The sequence below is a fragment of the Thunnus albacares genome, chromosome 9, assembly GCF_914725855.1.
Source record: "Thunnus albacares chromosome 9, fThuAlb1.1, whole genome shotgun sequence".
In the NCBI taxonomy this organism is placed as follows: Eukaryota; Metazoa; Chordata; class Actinopteri; order Scombriformes; family Scombridae; genus Thunnus; species Thunnus albacares.
The window spans coordinates 10460591-10474509 of NC_058114.1; the positions used below are offsets into that span (position 1 = coordinate 10460591).

At 39.2% G+C, this 13919-nt stretch overlaps 1 protein-coding gene across 1 annotated transcript in view; it reads right to left on the minus strand.

Annotated features, from left to right (window-relative positions):
* Window positions 1–657: 657 nt before the first annotated feature.
* The window catches only part of jak1 (Janus kinase 1), a 40970-nt gene continuing 27708 nt past the window's right edge, over window positions 658–13919 (minus strand). Inside the window, exons 13-25 of the mRNA XM_044360626.1 lie at window positions 13711–13863; window positions 13434–13521; window positions 13205–13332; window positions 12864–13002; window positions 9684–9835; window positions 9311–9461; window positions 8347–8435; window positions 7909–8101; window positions 7617–7741; window positions 6828–7000; window positions 6105–6222; window positions 4278–4388; window positions 658–3116 (exon numbers count right to left, since the gene is read on the minus strand). Coding sequence (XP_044216561.1) covers window positions 2997–3116; window positions 4278–4388; window positions 6105–6222; window positions 6828–7000; window positions 7617–7741; window positions 7909–8101; window positions 8347–8435; window positions 9311–9461; window positions 9684–9835; window positions 12864–13002; window positions 13205–13332; window positions 13434–13521; window positions 13711–13863 — 1740 coding nt within the window. The 3' untranslated portion in view covers window positions 658–2996. The remainder of the gene's footprint in view (window positions 3117–4277; window positions 4389–6104; window positions 6223–6827; window positions 7001–7616; window positions 7742–7908; window positions 8102–8346; window positions 8436–9310; window positions 9462–9683; window positions 9836–12863; window positions 13003–13204; window positions 13333–13433; window positions 13522–13710; window positions 13864–13919) is intronic.

A 13919-nucleotide genomic window follows, 5' to 3' on the forward strand; every position in this document is an offset into this window, starting at 1 on the left:
CAGTTGTTAATGAAAACTATAATCTTGACATGAAAATGTAGTCATCTTTTCTTGCTGTCGGTTAGATTTTTAGAAAGAGTTTATTTATATAGGAACAGAAAATCTTATTTGTAGCTTTTGTGCAGTCGTGATGGTTTTGTTTTGTTTGTTTTTGAAGAACACAAACACGGCTGAATCACTTCAGGTTTGAATCCGGATTTTTTTCTGTTGTTGTGGAAATGGAGCCTCCTCTGAGCTTCAGTGTGTCGCCATTGTACCAGTTTGTATCCTGCATATTACACGAGGTCAGTGGTGAGACTGGACTTGCAATAGTGAATGACTGTGTGGGCGTATGTGGTAATCACAAAGCTTTGCAATACCGAAGTCTTTCTGATTTTCTGGAACATTTTAATGGCTGTAGATAAATTTAGATTTGCTGTGCTTATTGCTTTGTAAACACTTTGCTTTTCAAGTATGTGGATTTTTTTTTTTCCTGACCTGAAATATACTGTAGATTTTACAAAATTTTATATCACACTGACATTGATATTGTTTGACTGTGAATAAGGTATTTCTAGAGCAATTTTAGCATGCCTACTTACAACTGTAATATATAAAACAAACTGTTCTCAGTAGTTAATAATTCTGAATTTGGACTGACACAGACAGAAGACAACAAACATTAATTTTATTTATTTTTTCATTGTGTATTTATGGATACTTCTACTTTCCATAAGTCATACTTTCATCTTATTTTCTGAAAATATATATTTCTTTCCTGTTATTTTGAGCAGAAGGAATTGTCTTTTACATTCCTAAATAAAATGTGGACTGAAGCGCAAGTTTGTCGTCTTTTCACAGTCCTTTTTTTTTTTTTTAAAACTTCCTGTCATCATTCACAGTAAAAACCATACAGTTACATTGAGTAAGTCAAGTCAATTTTATTTATATAGTGCCCAATCACAACAAAAGTTATCTCATGATTTCATATAGAGCAGGTCAAGACCATACACTTTAATTTACAGATACCCAACATTCCCACATGAGCAAGCGCTGCAAGGAAAAAACTCCCTTTTAACAGGAAGAAACTTCCAGCAGAACCGGGCTCTAGGTGGGTTCCTTACTGCCTCGACCAGTGTTGTGTGTTGAGAGTAGAACTGACCATTTCCAAAGTCATGATAATATGCGACTGAAGAAGATTTCAGGGTTACATGGCTCATGTTTACTGATAGATTTAAAACAGAAAAAACCCTCTGCTCAAAACATAACTCACATTTATATATATATATATATATATGTGTATATATATATATATATATATATATATATAGATAAAATATACTTTTAGAAATGTTCTAGTATAGTGGAGAATTAAAAAGACAATGTTACAGATAAAATACAACAAACATAATTAGGAATAGGTCTGTAAAAGAAATATATTTTGAAGAGTTTAACTGAAAAACAAACATAAAAATGCCATGTGAGTATTCAGTGGCGAAATCACTTCAAACCCTGCATACCATCCAAAGTCCTTTCATATACAATCCTGCAACAATGGCAATTGGTTCTTTCTCTTGCAATATAATGTTTAGTATATGGACATGTGAAGTATTTGTGGCTCTCATAAACCTGAACTAAAGTGTAAGGCTACAGAACTGTACAGAGGATAAATGAAGTTACTATACTGCCCTCAGGTGTCGCTCACTGTTACTTCCTCTAATCTCTCACTCCTCAACTTACATGTTAAACAATATCTGTTTAAAGACAGACAATATAGGCCCCTTTTAAAAAGTCATTTTTTTTTAACCAATCACGCAATCACAGAGTAAAAACTGACCCACCTCAAACAAACACAGGACCTTATATAAGTCAGATTTTCCTTTGTACACAGTGCAAAATATGATTTTTTTTTTCTTTAAACTCTTTTTGAAAAAGATGTGATCCATTCCTAGTGATTTGAAGACGATGATGCCTCTTTGAAAGATGAAACATTATTAGAGAGCCAAAAACTCGTAAAAGAAAAAGAACAAAACAAAACAGATTTTCTGTTGATGTGCAAATGCAGGGTTAAACGAGCCGAGCGCCGCTTTGTGTTGCATCTACTTTGTCACTTAGAGAAAAGGCAGGCATTTATAACAGATTTAAACAATGTCAACAATGCAGTGGAAGAACATTGCTGACTGATTGTTGGCTCTAATTTAATGACAATTCTCATTTGCACATCATTAACAAAAAAATTGCTCCATCACAGATCACTACATGGCTCCCAAGTCAGAAAAATGCACATCAGTCCGGTGGTTTTCTCCCAAACAGGAGTCTCTGAAACAAACAGCAGTGGCACAAAATGCTGAAAACCACATCTTCACTATCTTCCTCCTTCTCCTCTATCCATCCTTGCACTTCTTAAACAAGGATTTCCCAGTGGTCCACTTGGTGTTTTCTGTCACAAAGATTTTCTGTCCAAGATCGGCACACAAGCGTTCAACTTTGTGGAAGTGAGCATTTAACAGTTCCTTCTTTTAAGCTTCCTTCTGCGACAGCGATATCAATCAAAAGTCCTTGTGAAATATAAGGCCTTCGAAGCACATTATGCGTGATGAATCCATGCGAGTTTGATGTTTCTCACAATCAGTCAGATGGATACACTTGGAAGTCCTTTTGTAAGATATAAGGTCACATTTAACACAAACTAAGGCTAAGAGATTTGACAGGATTTACTGATTTCATCCAAAATACTCAAATTAGGAAACAATAAAATGCCAAATATGAAAGCAACAACAAATAAAAATGTTAAAAATATGGTAGACGAAAGAGATTAGGACTATAGATTTCTATGCCATGGTTGCCATGCCATGGTGGAAGGTTTATATGTAAATATGAAGGAGCATGGCTTTGTGTGAGGACTGTCTCTCAGTAAAATGAAGCTGCAAAAGCTGATCTGGGATCAGATTTGCCATCTGTGGTTGGTCCCAGGTCCGCACGCAACTTCACTCCCAGAGCCTCGAACAGCTGGAGGGTTAGAGGTCGTTTTGTGGTTGGAGCTGTCGCTGCAGGTTGGTCAGGTCCTCGATCAGACGCTTAAAGGTGATTCTCCTCTCGTTGTTGTGCTCCCAGCATTTCCGCATCAGCTCATACACCTGCCAGACATGAATCCAATTAGTCTTTTTATTTTAGGGAACAGATGGTAAACAGAGTGTGAAATCTCAAAAACAGGGACACAAATTAACAGTAGCTATAAAAAAAACAAAAAAACAACAGAAACCACAGCTGTAACACTTCATGCCTGCAGGTGCAACTAGTGTTAAACTTGCAGCAGCATCAACATGTTTACATCTGCAGGTATGAATTGTTGCTGCTATTAAGTTCTTCTCCTTAAGTGTGATAAGTTACTGTATGTCCAAGTCAGTGGAAGTCATTGGCATTATTTTTATTTAAGGTAGCGTGACGCCAGAGATTACTGTGGCCAGAATGAATGTAATTGAATGCACTACATTTTATAACAACGTCAACAAAGAAACTGTATTTTAATGTGGAACAGTCCCATCTGGAAAATACCTGATCTGCTTAATGACATCAATACAAGTGCCAGCATCCCTACTTTTAAAGTGTACTTCAAGAAAAATGTACTCATACTGTACAAAACACTCACAAATTGCTAATATTACCAACATAATTTCATGTGCACTTCCCAGAGATCATCAAAATGACAGATTTTGATAAAAGAAATTGGGATAAAATAAGATAAATTGGGATTAATAACTGAAATTGAAGCTGAGTCACTTAGAGACTCTTGTGTCATTCAGGGTTTGAAAGAAGTGACATTGTGGCCTTAAAAGGCCTTTTTCACAGCAGACATTTTGTCTTGTAACAGCAGGAAAACCACAGGGGACCCTTAACGTTAAGGACGGCTCTGTTCTATTTAAGTGTTCTGACCATCCAGTGAGAGGTTTTCATGCTCCTTGTTTAAGCACAGCGGAGATAATCCACAGACTTCACTTTATTTTCTTCAGTTTTCATACTGTGGAAAGTATTTTCAACTAGAACATATTTACAATGACGGACACTGATCCTGAAAAGAGATGTACCAATTGATTGACAAACTAAATTCTGTCTGCTTTGATTGTATTGAGGTGGTAACAGAAATCTTCACATAAAAACAAAACTACTGAATGTCTAGATACCAGTAGTAGTAACTAGAAGTAACTGAGAACATGTTTTTTTGTTATTTGAGTGAACTGATCCTGGTCCATTACTGTGTTGTATCATGTTCTGATGGCAATGAAAAGACAGTTTCTTACAGGCTCAGGACAGCCATCAGGACGTGGCAACCTCTTCCCATCTGCCAGCACCTTCACCAGTCGGATGACAGTCATCTGACCGTGGGTTCGACCGATCATACCAAGGAACAGCTGTGTGGGAGAGAAAAAGAACAGGTCACAACACTGACTCACTATTGAAAATTGGCCCTGTTTTTATTTAGACAACTCCAGGGAAAACGGGACTAAACAAAATGAAGACTGCAAGGAATATTAACAGTATGGCGGCTGCCTTTAGAGGAACAAGAGGAATCTAAAACATTTGTGGTCCAGATGTAATCATTTTATCATCTTAAGCCTCAGACATATTTAACAGGTGTTCCTCTTAACATTAACTCTACCAAGTCCTTATCAGGGATGGGGTTCAATAGCATTTTAGTGGAATTCATATCAGAATCCTTTTGAATCCTTACTTGAATACTTTTAAGGATAAAGCTGGCAATCTTCCATATTTCTCTTGTCGTCAACCCAACAATGAACTGATCTTACTTACTTAAGTATTGTGCTGCATCTAAAGCCTGATATATCATATTCCTTTGTGATCTAGACTTGTGTTGTCTAAAAACTATTAAGAACATATCAATAAGTGAGTGACATGTTCCTTCTCCCCAAAAGGGTTTGGTCATGTTAGTTTGTTTAGAAATGGCACCAAAGATTAATAAGAGCAATCACATTTTCAGTCTCAGGAGAGTAGTTCCGTGTACAGCAGGTGTAACGTTCATGAATGGAAACACAGTTCCGTTTACAGAGCTTCCCTAACTTGTTGTGCTACATATCACAACCTCTCGACTTTGTAAGTTCCTTTCAATGTACAAGGAAGTACAAAGTCAAGAGGTTGTGATATGTAGCACAACAAGCTAGCAAAGCACAGTAAATGGAACTACTCTACAGCTACTGATCACTGAAACGTGATCGCTGGTAGCAAAGGAACATGCAACCCAGTGCAGCAGTGTGGCTCACTGATGTGATTTCTTTAGTTTTTGTACAACAACAGATGTCTACCGCACAGAGGAATAAGATATATCAGGCTTTGGATACACACACAATACTTGTAAGTAGGATGAGTTCATTGTTGGTTTGATTTTGCAAGAGATTTGTTTACAATGAGAAAAATACAAGCCAAAGCCTTCAAACAACTCCACTAGATTAGGTGTGTGGTCACTAAAGTGAATTGAGTTAAACTGAACTTACAAGTAAAAAGTTTAATATTAATTATAACATATTAAGCTCAGGTCATCTAAAAATGAGAGGCTGCTACCTACAGTATGTTTTCCTTTGCTCTTTGCTAATAAAAAAGATGAAAGATCAGATAAGAGATTAGATTCAAGAGTCGTTCGCTGAGCTCAACAAATCTGGATATTCTGCTGACCCGCTTTGCCCGGCTCTAGTCGTCACCCCTATTTGCCTTGCAGTCATAGCGACAGGTCGATCTAGATAAGAGTGTCAGTTAAAAGCAGAATGTAAATAAAAGATCTTCTTGATAAACTGAGCTCTTAGCAATGGCACGGGCTGCAGTTAGGGAACAGCTCCTGCTGGATTCTGTCATCCACTGCTCTGGCCAAATACAGACACCATCTGTCATGTAAAAGACTGTGTGTTTGACTGTGTGTGTGTGTAATTTAAGTGAAAAATTCTGCTCTTTATTTCTGCAAGACTGGTAAAACATGTATTATGTGTATATAATCATTGTCCAAGTCTGTGGGCTTCTAAAAATATACAATACGACTTTTTCAAGAAGTATTTTCTAAATGCCTGTGTATGAGAGAGAAGAGGAGAAGCAAATAAGGGGAGAGCTGCATGAATACTGACCGTCATCGGGCTCTTGGAGGACTCGCAGTAGGTGATCAGTTCGTACATCGTCACACCGAAGGACCAAACATCTGATGCAAGGTAGAACTTACAAAGGGTCAGGCACTCTGGAGCATACCTGAGAGACACACACAGAAGGCAAAGAGCATGAATTCTTGTCCAAACTGAAATAAAAAGTAAGTGTGAGTGTGACCATGCATGTACCTGTTGCAGGTGTTTATATCACATACAGTGAATTACTACTTAAATATACTGCAATTGCTTTGTTTTTTATACATTATTGCAAACTATGGAAGCTATAATTCGAATGCCCCTTGGAAGGGAAAGTACTTAGGTAATTTAAAGTAAAAGTAAAAATACTCAACTCCTTCCTCGCCTTCCCTCTCTGCTCATTGCCAAATTCTCAATGGAACTTAGTCCTTTTAATTATAAATGTCAGCTGACACCAGAGTTAATGTATTGCCAAAAGAAATTTAATTTAGTACCTGTTGGATGAAAATGATGCTGTAATTAAATCTTTTCACTGCTTTAATGGATCTCCATTTTCCCATAATTCTCCTACACACACTGCTTAATTCACGTACTGTCCGTCTACAGTCAAGTCCTCTCTCATCCCTCATATTTCATTTAGTGTCATCTCCTTCCTTCACAAACTCTCTCTTTTAATAATACGACCTCAGCTGTTACGGTCTAAAGTTGCATCCTTCTGTCCTCTCGGCTCACCAGAAAACAGGGCTGTCGTGGTCGTCTTTAACAGTGTAATAGCCTTCGTTGTCCTTGATGCTCTTGGTGAGGCCGAAATCTCCGATCTTCACTGTCCTCTCGTTCTCCACGAGCACGTTTCGGGCAGCCAGGTCCCTGTGGATGTAATTTCGGGATCCTAGATACTCCATTCCCTAAAAAAAAACAAAAACAAAACAGAGTCACTATTCACTGCCTTCAGAGTAATGTAGTCCAATGACTTGAAGATACATACCCAATACATCATCTATTAATTTAAACACTGCCATCCATGCTGGTTCAGTATAAATTCTGATCCTGCACTGTGTTTTACTGATTAATTTTTGTTGTTGGCACCTTCTCATTATTAAATTTTATTTTTTTAAATGAGCAGGTTGGCCAAATTAACCTGAACACAAAGAGGTAACTCTTTTGCTCTGAGGTGAGTTTTACATTCATACATACATACAGTTTACAGGAAACAACCAGCAACAAAAACATTTGAAGATGTTCTTAAATTTAGTCTGTTCATGCCTCTATTAATCAATGTGACAATCACATGACTTCTGTTTCAGACTGCAATTCACCACCAGAATTTAAACAGGAAGCCTTTAAGTGTTTCAAAACAGGTTGAGCTTGGGTGTTAAAATGACCGTCTTTTTTAGCTACATAGTGCTCCTCCTGTGTATGCTATATCATGATGTTTGGCATTTCACTGCAAAGAGAGGAAAAGTGGAAGATGCAGAAAGGTCTGCCGGTAGCAGCTTGCCCTGTGAAAACAAACTGTGTTACCTGGCATATCTGGATAGAATAGCTGAGCAGGGTGCTGAGGCTGATCTTGCTTTTGTTTCTGGGCAGATACTCCTTCAAACTGCCCAGTGGAAGGTACTCCATGATCAGCTTAATAGCCTGACCGCCTGCAAACAGATTTACACACAAATGCAGTTAGAGATGGACACTAAGTTCTTTAATATACAACCACCTGGATGATAAAATATTCCATCCACTGCTCGATTTATATGAACATTAATTTGTTATTGTTTGTGTGTATTTTGGTGTATATACAGTACTCCATCCATCTTACCTTCCTCCTGGCAGATGCCCTTGTATTTGACAATGTTTTCATGGTAGAGCGCCTTCAGGATGTCAATCTCAGTGGAGAGGTTGTTGCTCTGCTCTTCTCGGTTCTCGGGCTTCAGTGACTTGACTGCCACCAGCTCTCCTGTTTTATCTCCCCGAGGATCATAGCGACACAGCTCCACCTTACCAAAGTGTCCCTACATGAAGATCATGGGAGAAAAATGTAAAATCATTTCAAGACTCATGAACAAAAGAGTTCCAGTCCTACTTCCTGTGTGGTACTAATTGTTTCTTATTATTGAGTCAATTCCTGCAGTTCTGGATCTGATCTCGCTTAATCTTTGGTCTGTGGATTATACATTGTCCACTGCATGTTAAGAAATCTCTTCAGCTCATTTTAATGTATGAAGCAAACAAAGCTAAACAAGCAGGAACAGTTTACCTCTCCCAGGTCCCTGATCTTCTTCAGAAATCTCTTTTCAAACACTGTTGGGTCCACCTCTGGTGTTGGTTGGGGTTTGATTGATGGGTCTGAGAGACGGGAAAAGAAACACATGTATTCAACAGATGAAGTAAGTCATTTTTCTTCAACATACAGCATGCACACTTGCGTCATAGGAAGTCTATTGTGGTTGACAGTGTCAAAGTTTTCACCAGAATTTTCTGTGGTTATGCAACTCTTTGCATTGCACTGTTTTCTACACAAATGGCTACTATTAGTAGAACAATTCATTATTCAAGCAAAACTCATATATCACAATTTATTATCAGTTATTTAAAAAAAGCTTAATTTACCTCAACAGTGGTTTAAATCTAATCTTCAAACAAGCAAGTAAATATATAGTAGATCTTCTAGTTCAGGTGATTTTGTAGCTGTCTTGGGATTTTAATACCAGAAGATCAACAGCTTAAGTGTCAGTAAAACTGACTGTAGCATCTAACTCTGGCCAGCAGGTGGAAGAGCAGAGTCTACTATGTTGCCATGGGGCCCAGCTGAGGGGCAGATCAGTGATAATGCACCCAGTGAACTTCCTCATGAACATCTGAGTTGAGTAAACAACTCTCTCTCTCTTTGCACCGCTTACTAGCCTGCTGCTAGGTGAGATATCAAACATGCAAAACAATCAGATCATATTCCAACTGTAAACAACTGCCTTCAATTTTTGAACCTGTACCTGCTTTTAGCCTGCTCTGCAGTTTACATTCAGGGGCAGTCTGCAATGATTTTCAACTGTATCTCTCTGGCCTAATTTTCTGTATTTTTCCAAAAGGTACACAAGCTTGACACCATGACAATAAAATTCCTTGAACTGCAGACACAAAATGTTGCCCCTGGTTTTACTTCATATGTGCATCCCACCCGATAATATGACAACACTTATATTGGATAAACATGTCACACATACTTTTCTCCTCTAGCATGTCTATGTCTCTGACAATAGCCCTGAAGAAAGGCCTCTTCTTGGGGTCATAGTTCATGCAGTGGGTCATCAGTTCAGCCAGCTCTCTGCAGTCTGGGGTGGCCAGCTGGCACTCTGTCTCATAAAACCTCTCCTTCTGCTCGACACAAAGATAAAGAGACACACATATGGATGAGGAGGTGAAGGTGAATGTAAACAGAGGTAATGTGATCATGTGAGAGGTGGTGAAAGAGGAGCGAAGACAAAAATACAGGAAAGGAGGGAAAGTGAGGAATAGCCATCGGAGCATATCGGTTTAACTGTAGGGACGATTATATTAACACTCATCGTCACTGTTGTGCTTGTGTGGGCCCCCTACCTCTGTGAGTTTCTTCTCTTTGAGAGGGACCTCTCCATCATAGCAGATCTCCCACAGGGTGGTACCAAAGCCCCACTTGTCAGCTGCAATGCTCAGGGAAGACACACTCTTCACACACTCCGGAGCGATCCACGGGATACGATGCACACACTCTGCAGAGGCAAACAGAGTCAACTTAAGATCAATAAAGTACAGATTTGTTACAGTCCCATGATGTCTTTGTAAAACAAAAAAAAAACAATTTTGGGAGCTGTGTGTAATACATGGGTTAGAAAATAAGGTGTTCTAAGCTGTAGTGATGTTTGACAGCGCAGAAGTGAATACAAAATAAACCCTGCCCTTTAAGATGTGAAACAGGAAAAGTCTTCCCCAAAACTACAGTGTGTGAAATACTGACTTAACCTTTTCACAAGCAGAGAGAGCGTGTACTCACTGACCTCCTTTACACACGGAAAACAATGTATATATCTGAATATATGAAACCGAGGTGTAGCCATAATTCACAGCACAGAGGCTCTGTCCTCATCAGGCTGTAACATGCACGTTCCTATCCACAGAGGAGGTTTTGTAGTCCAGGTCCTATCAGATTTGGCAGAACTTGGAAGTTACTTGACATCTTCTCTGATCTATAATCTTTTATGTTTGCACTTTACTCATCTGATATTATCATTCCATGTTGTGATTTTAACTATTTTTATTTTTGTACTCTGCATATACAACATGTATTGCATATCTGTCCGTGCTGCGAGAAGGTTTCCCTCTGTTGCTCTCCCTGATGTTTCTCCATTTCAAGTCAAGTCAATTTTATTTATATAGATCAAAATTACATATCTCAACTTTGCCTCAAAAAGCTTTATAATCTGTACAGGATATGACATTCTCGTTTCGGATAAAGAAAAACCCTTTAAGGGGAAAAAAGAAGAAACCTCAGGTGGAGCAACAGAGGCGGATTATATCTTTTTGCTTATTCAAATTGAGGGTATAAGGATAGAGGGTCATGGGAAAAATTTTGAGGAGAATTTGTGATTTTGGGCTACATAAATAAAACTGAGTTAACTGACTATATTTATAATTCACTACTGATATCTCTGATCAAGCAACAGTGAATTGAGCAAATTAAATTTGTTGTTTTTGATTAGTTAAAATGAGATCGATGTGATCACTTTGACAAAACTCAAAGCTAAAACGTAATGATAAACAACATTTCTTGGAAGCAACTGTCGGGTGACCTCAGGGACCGGGGCAGTATGTGCTCACCACGCTCCGACTACCAGGAACCGACAGCAAAGTGCAGTACAGCTCTGACAGGCTGACGGGATGGGTAGCTGCCAGACTAAAATGTTTTCTCCGCTGGATCCAAAAGCCTTGGCATCGGCTGGCTGACATATATTACTTTGACTGGAAGACGGGATAACTGAGCGGCTGACCTCCACAGTTGGCGTTTTTCGCTCTACAAATCCATAACATCGGATGAGGGGTGTGTGTTAATAAGTGCATGCAACTCAGACTGGAGCACAGGATGACTGACTGGAGGTGAAAGGAGCAGGAGTGACGCAGGGGAGAAGTGGGGGGTGGAGGGGAGTGTATGGAAAGAAAGAAATAATGAAAGCAAAAACAAAGAAAGTGAGAAAGTGAAGAATGGATTTGAGGATTTAAGAAAAAAAAAAGATTAGAGATTGCTGGGAAGAATGGAAGAGCGTTCCCAATGGGTTTCTCGGCACTGTATCCACTATGTGTTCAATCAAATCTATGTACAAGGACATCAGTGTGTAACTGGAATAGCGGTTGACCGGTAAAGTGATGGAGACAGAAGAAGAAATGTTAAAGAGTTCTGGGAACAAAGAAAGAGGGAGGAGCATTCCCAAAGGTTTGCGGCGATCAACATTTGCACGTAAACATTTCCAGTCTGTCCCATTGTTTGCTGATCCATCTGTACAGCCACACTGTTACGTCACACAACTTCTAGCTCTGATAGACCAGCAGAAACATGAGGCGGCTATTTGAGGGGAACTGTGTAATCCGAGAAATGTCCTTGTTGTGCCGTCTTCCCTGAACCCAGATCCAGCTTTCACAAACCAAATTATGGTCTGAGATGGAAATGTGTATTGATTATATGACAAATATGATTCCTATTACTGACAACCTCTGATCGGAAACATTATTTTTTTGTTTTTCCTATAAAGATGATGTGAGTGAAAATTCTTCCTCTTACAAGACAAAAGCAAAACTCCAACTTAGTCATGGCAGTGCAAAGAAATAGCAATAACAGCCTACTACTTGACATTTAAAAGTGTTAGGAGATGAGCGAGGAGCATATTTCAAAATTTGTTTGATGTGGCCAATCATCAGACTCATTGGATCAAGTCTCTACCTGGCACACCAAATTATTTTAGCTTAACTTAATGTGTGCTCATTGTTGTTTTACTTTCATTTACAGCTAACTGGATAAAAAAGAAAGAGGAAGTTATTGCGAAAATTTTCCATGGTAGCTATTTTGTAACCATTTAGTTTCACTTTTTGTAATCTTAAAGAATAGGCTCACAATTTTTCATGTCTCTTGAGACAACAGTCATGTGTCCATATGAGAGAAAGAGATTTTCCTCACTGTAATCATTCATCCGGTTCACACAGGCCTTTTTAAAGATCCCCTTCAAATGCACTTTCAATGTAAGTGATGGGGGCCAAAATCCACAGTGTTTCCACACAGTCATTTTGTCCAAAAATGCATTTAAAGGTTTTAGCTTATATGAGGCTTCAGCAGACTTAGTTAGTCATATCAAGAGGATATCTGCCACAGTTAGTCTTTTTTAGCATGTTTCCTCAGAAAGTGTTGAGCTGCAGTGAAAGTATAGTAACAAAAAGAGGGACTTTGTCACTAAAAAGACTGTAACACTGAAAGACTGAAGCTTCAGATAAACTTTTAAATACATTTTTGCACAGAAGGAGGCTTGTGGATTTTGGCCCATTCACTTACATTGTGAGTGAAAGATGAAAGGATCTTCTGAAGGTTAGTATGAACAGGAGGAACAATCATGGCAAGAAAAACCTGTTTCAATGTTCAATTGGGCACCTGACTGTTATTTTAAGACAGACTTGAGAGAGAGAGAGAGAGAGAGAGCAAGAGAGAGAGAGAATGTGTGTGTGTATGTGTGTGTAGGTCTGTCTGTACTTTGTACGCACCCTCTCTGGTGAGTACTGTGATTGGTATTCCTGGGTCGCTGAGCTTGATGAAGGGCCCTCCTTCATCAGTGCCCAGTCCGTCCCTGGCCAGCAGAATGTTCTTAGCACACACAAAGCCATGGACCAGCTTTTTGTCCTCCTACAAACACACACACAGCGAATACACATACACAAAATACAACAAATATATTTTAATTCTAAAACCAAAAAGGGCATATTTTAAGATCATGCTGAAATGGATCTAAGATCTAGCCGGTAATCCCATTAATGCACTAACTTGCTTCAATTTGCTGTGTATGTGTGTGTGTGTGTGTGTGTGTGTGTGTGTTTTCTTTTCTCACCAAGTAGCTAAGAGCTGAGGCCAGCTGCTTGGCCACCTGGAACTTCCATGGTGTGCTGAGTGGGCTCTGCTGTCTCCTCATAAACAGATCCAGTGGTCCTAGTTGAACAAACTCCTCCACCATGATATCTGTTCCACACAAACACAAAGAGACGAGTGTCAAGAGAGGTGAGACACAGCCTCTCACACTAATACATGCACATGCATGCCAGTTTTTAATATGCACTTACTCTCCTGCTGGCGGACACACACTCCATAGAGCAGCACTATGTGTTTATGGGACACTTGCCGCATCATACTTGCTGTTTCAAAGAAGGCCTGCCAACAGAATGACAAAGATGATTAAATATGAGGTACATCACAGAACTTTCACACTACATATTCCACTTTTATGATCTCATAGCTTGCTGCTAATAAGTATTAGCTTTACATATAGTTTGAGGTTAAAGACTGGAGGTCATCAGAGTCTTCATTAGTAAAGGTTTTCAAGGATGTATAGCGTCTCACCAGGGAAATGTCTCTGTGTCCAGAGCCCAGCACTTTCAGGACCACCTTGACTTCCTGGAAGGATGAGTAGCCTGCATCCTCCTCCTCCTCACTCTTTACTCTCAGTGTGCCCGAGTAGATGTTAGTTCTTGTACCACGGCCGAGATGCTCCTCCTGGTACGCAGCAAGGAGATGAGAAAACAGAGCCGTTACATAAAATAGTTACATCC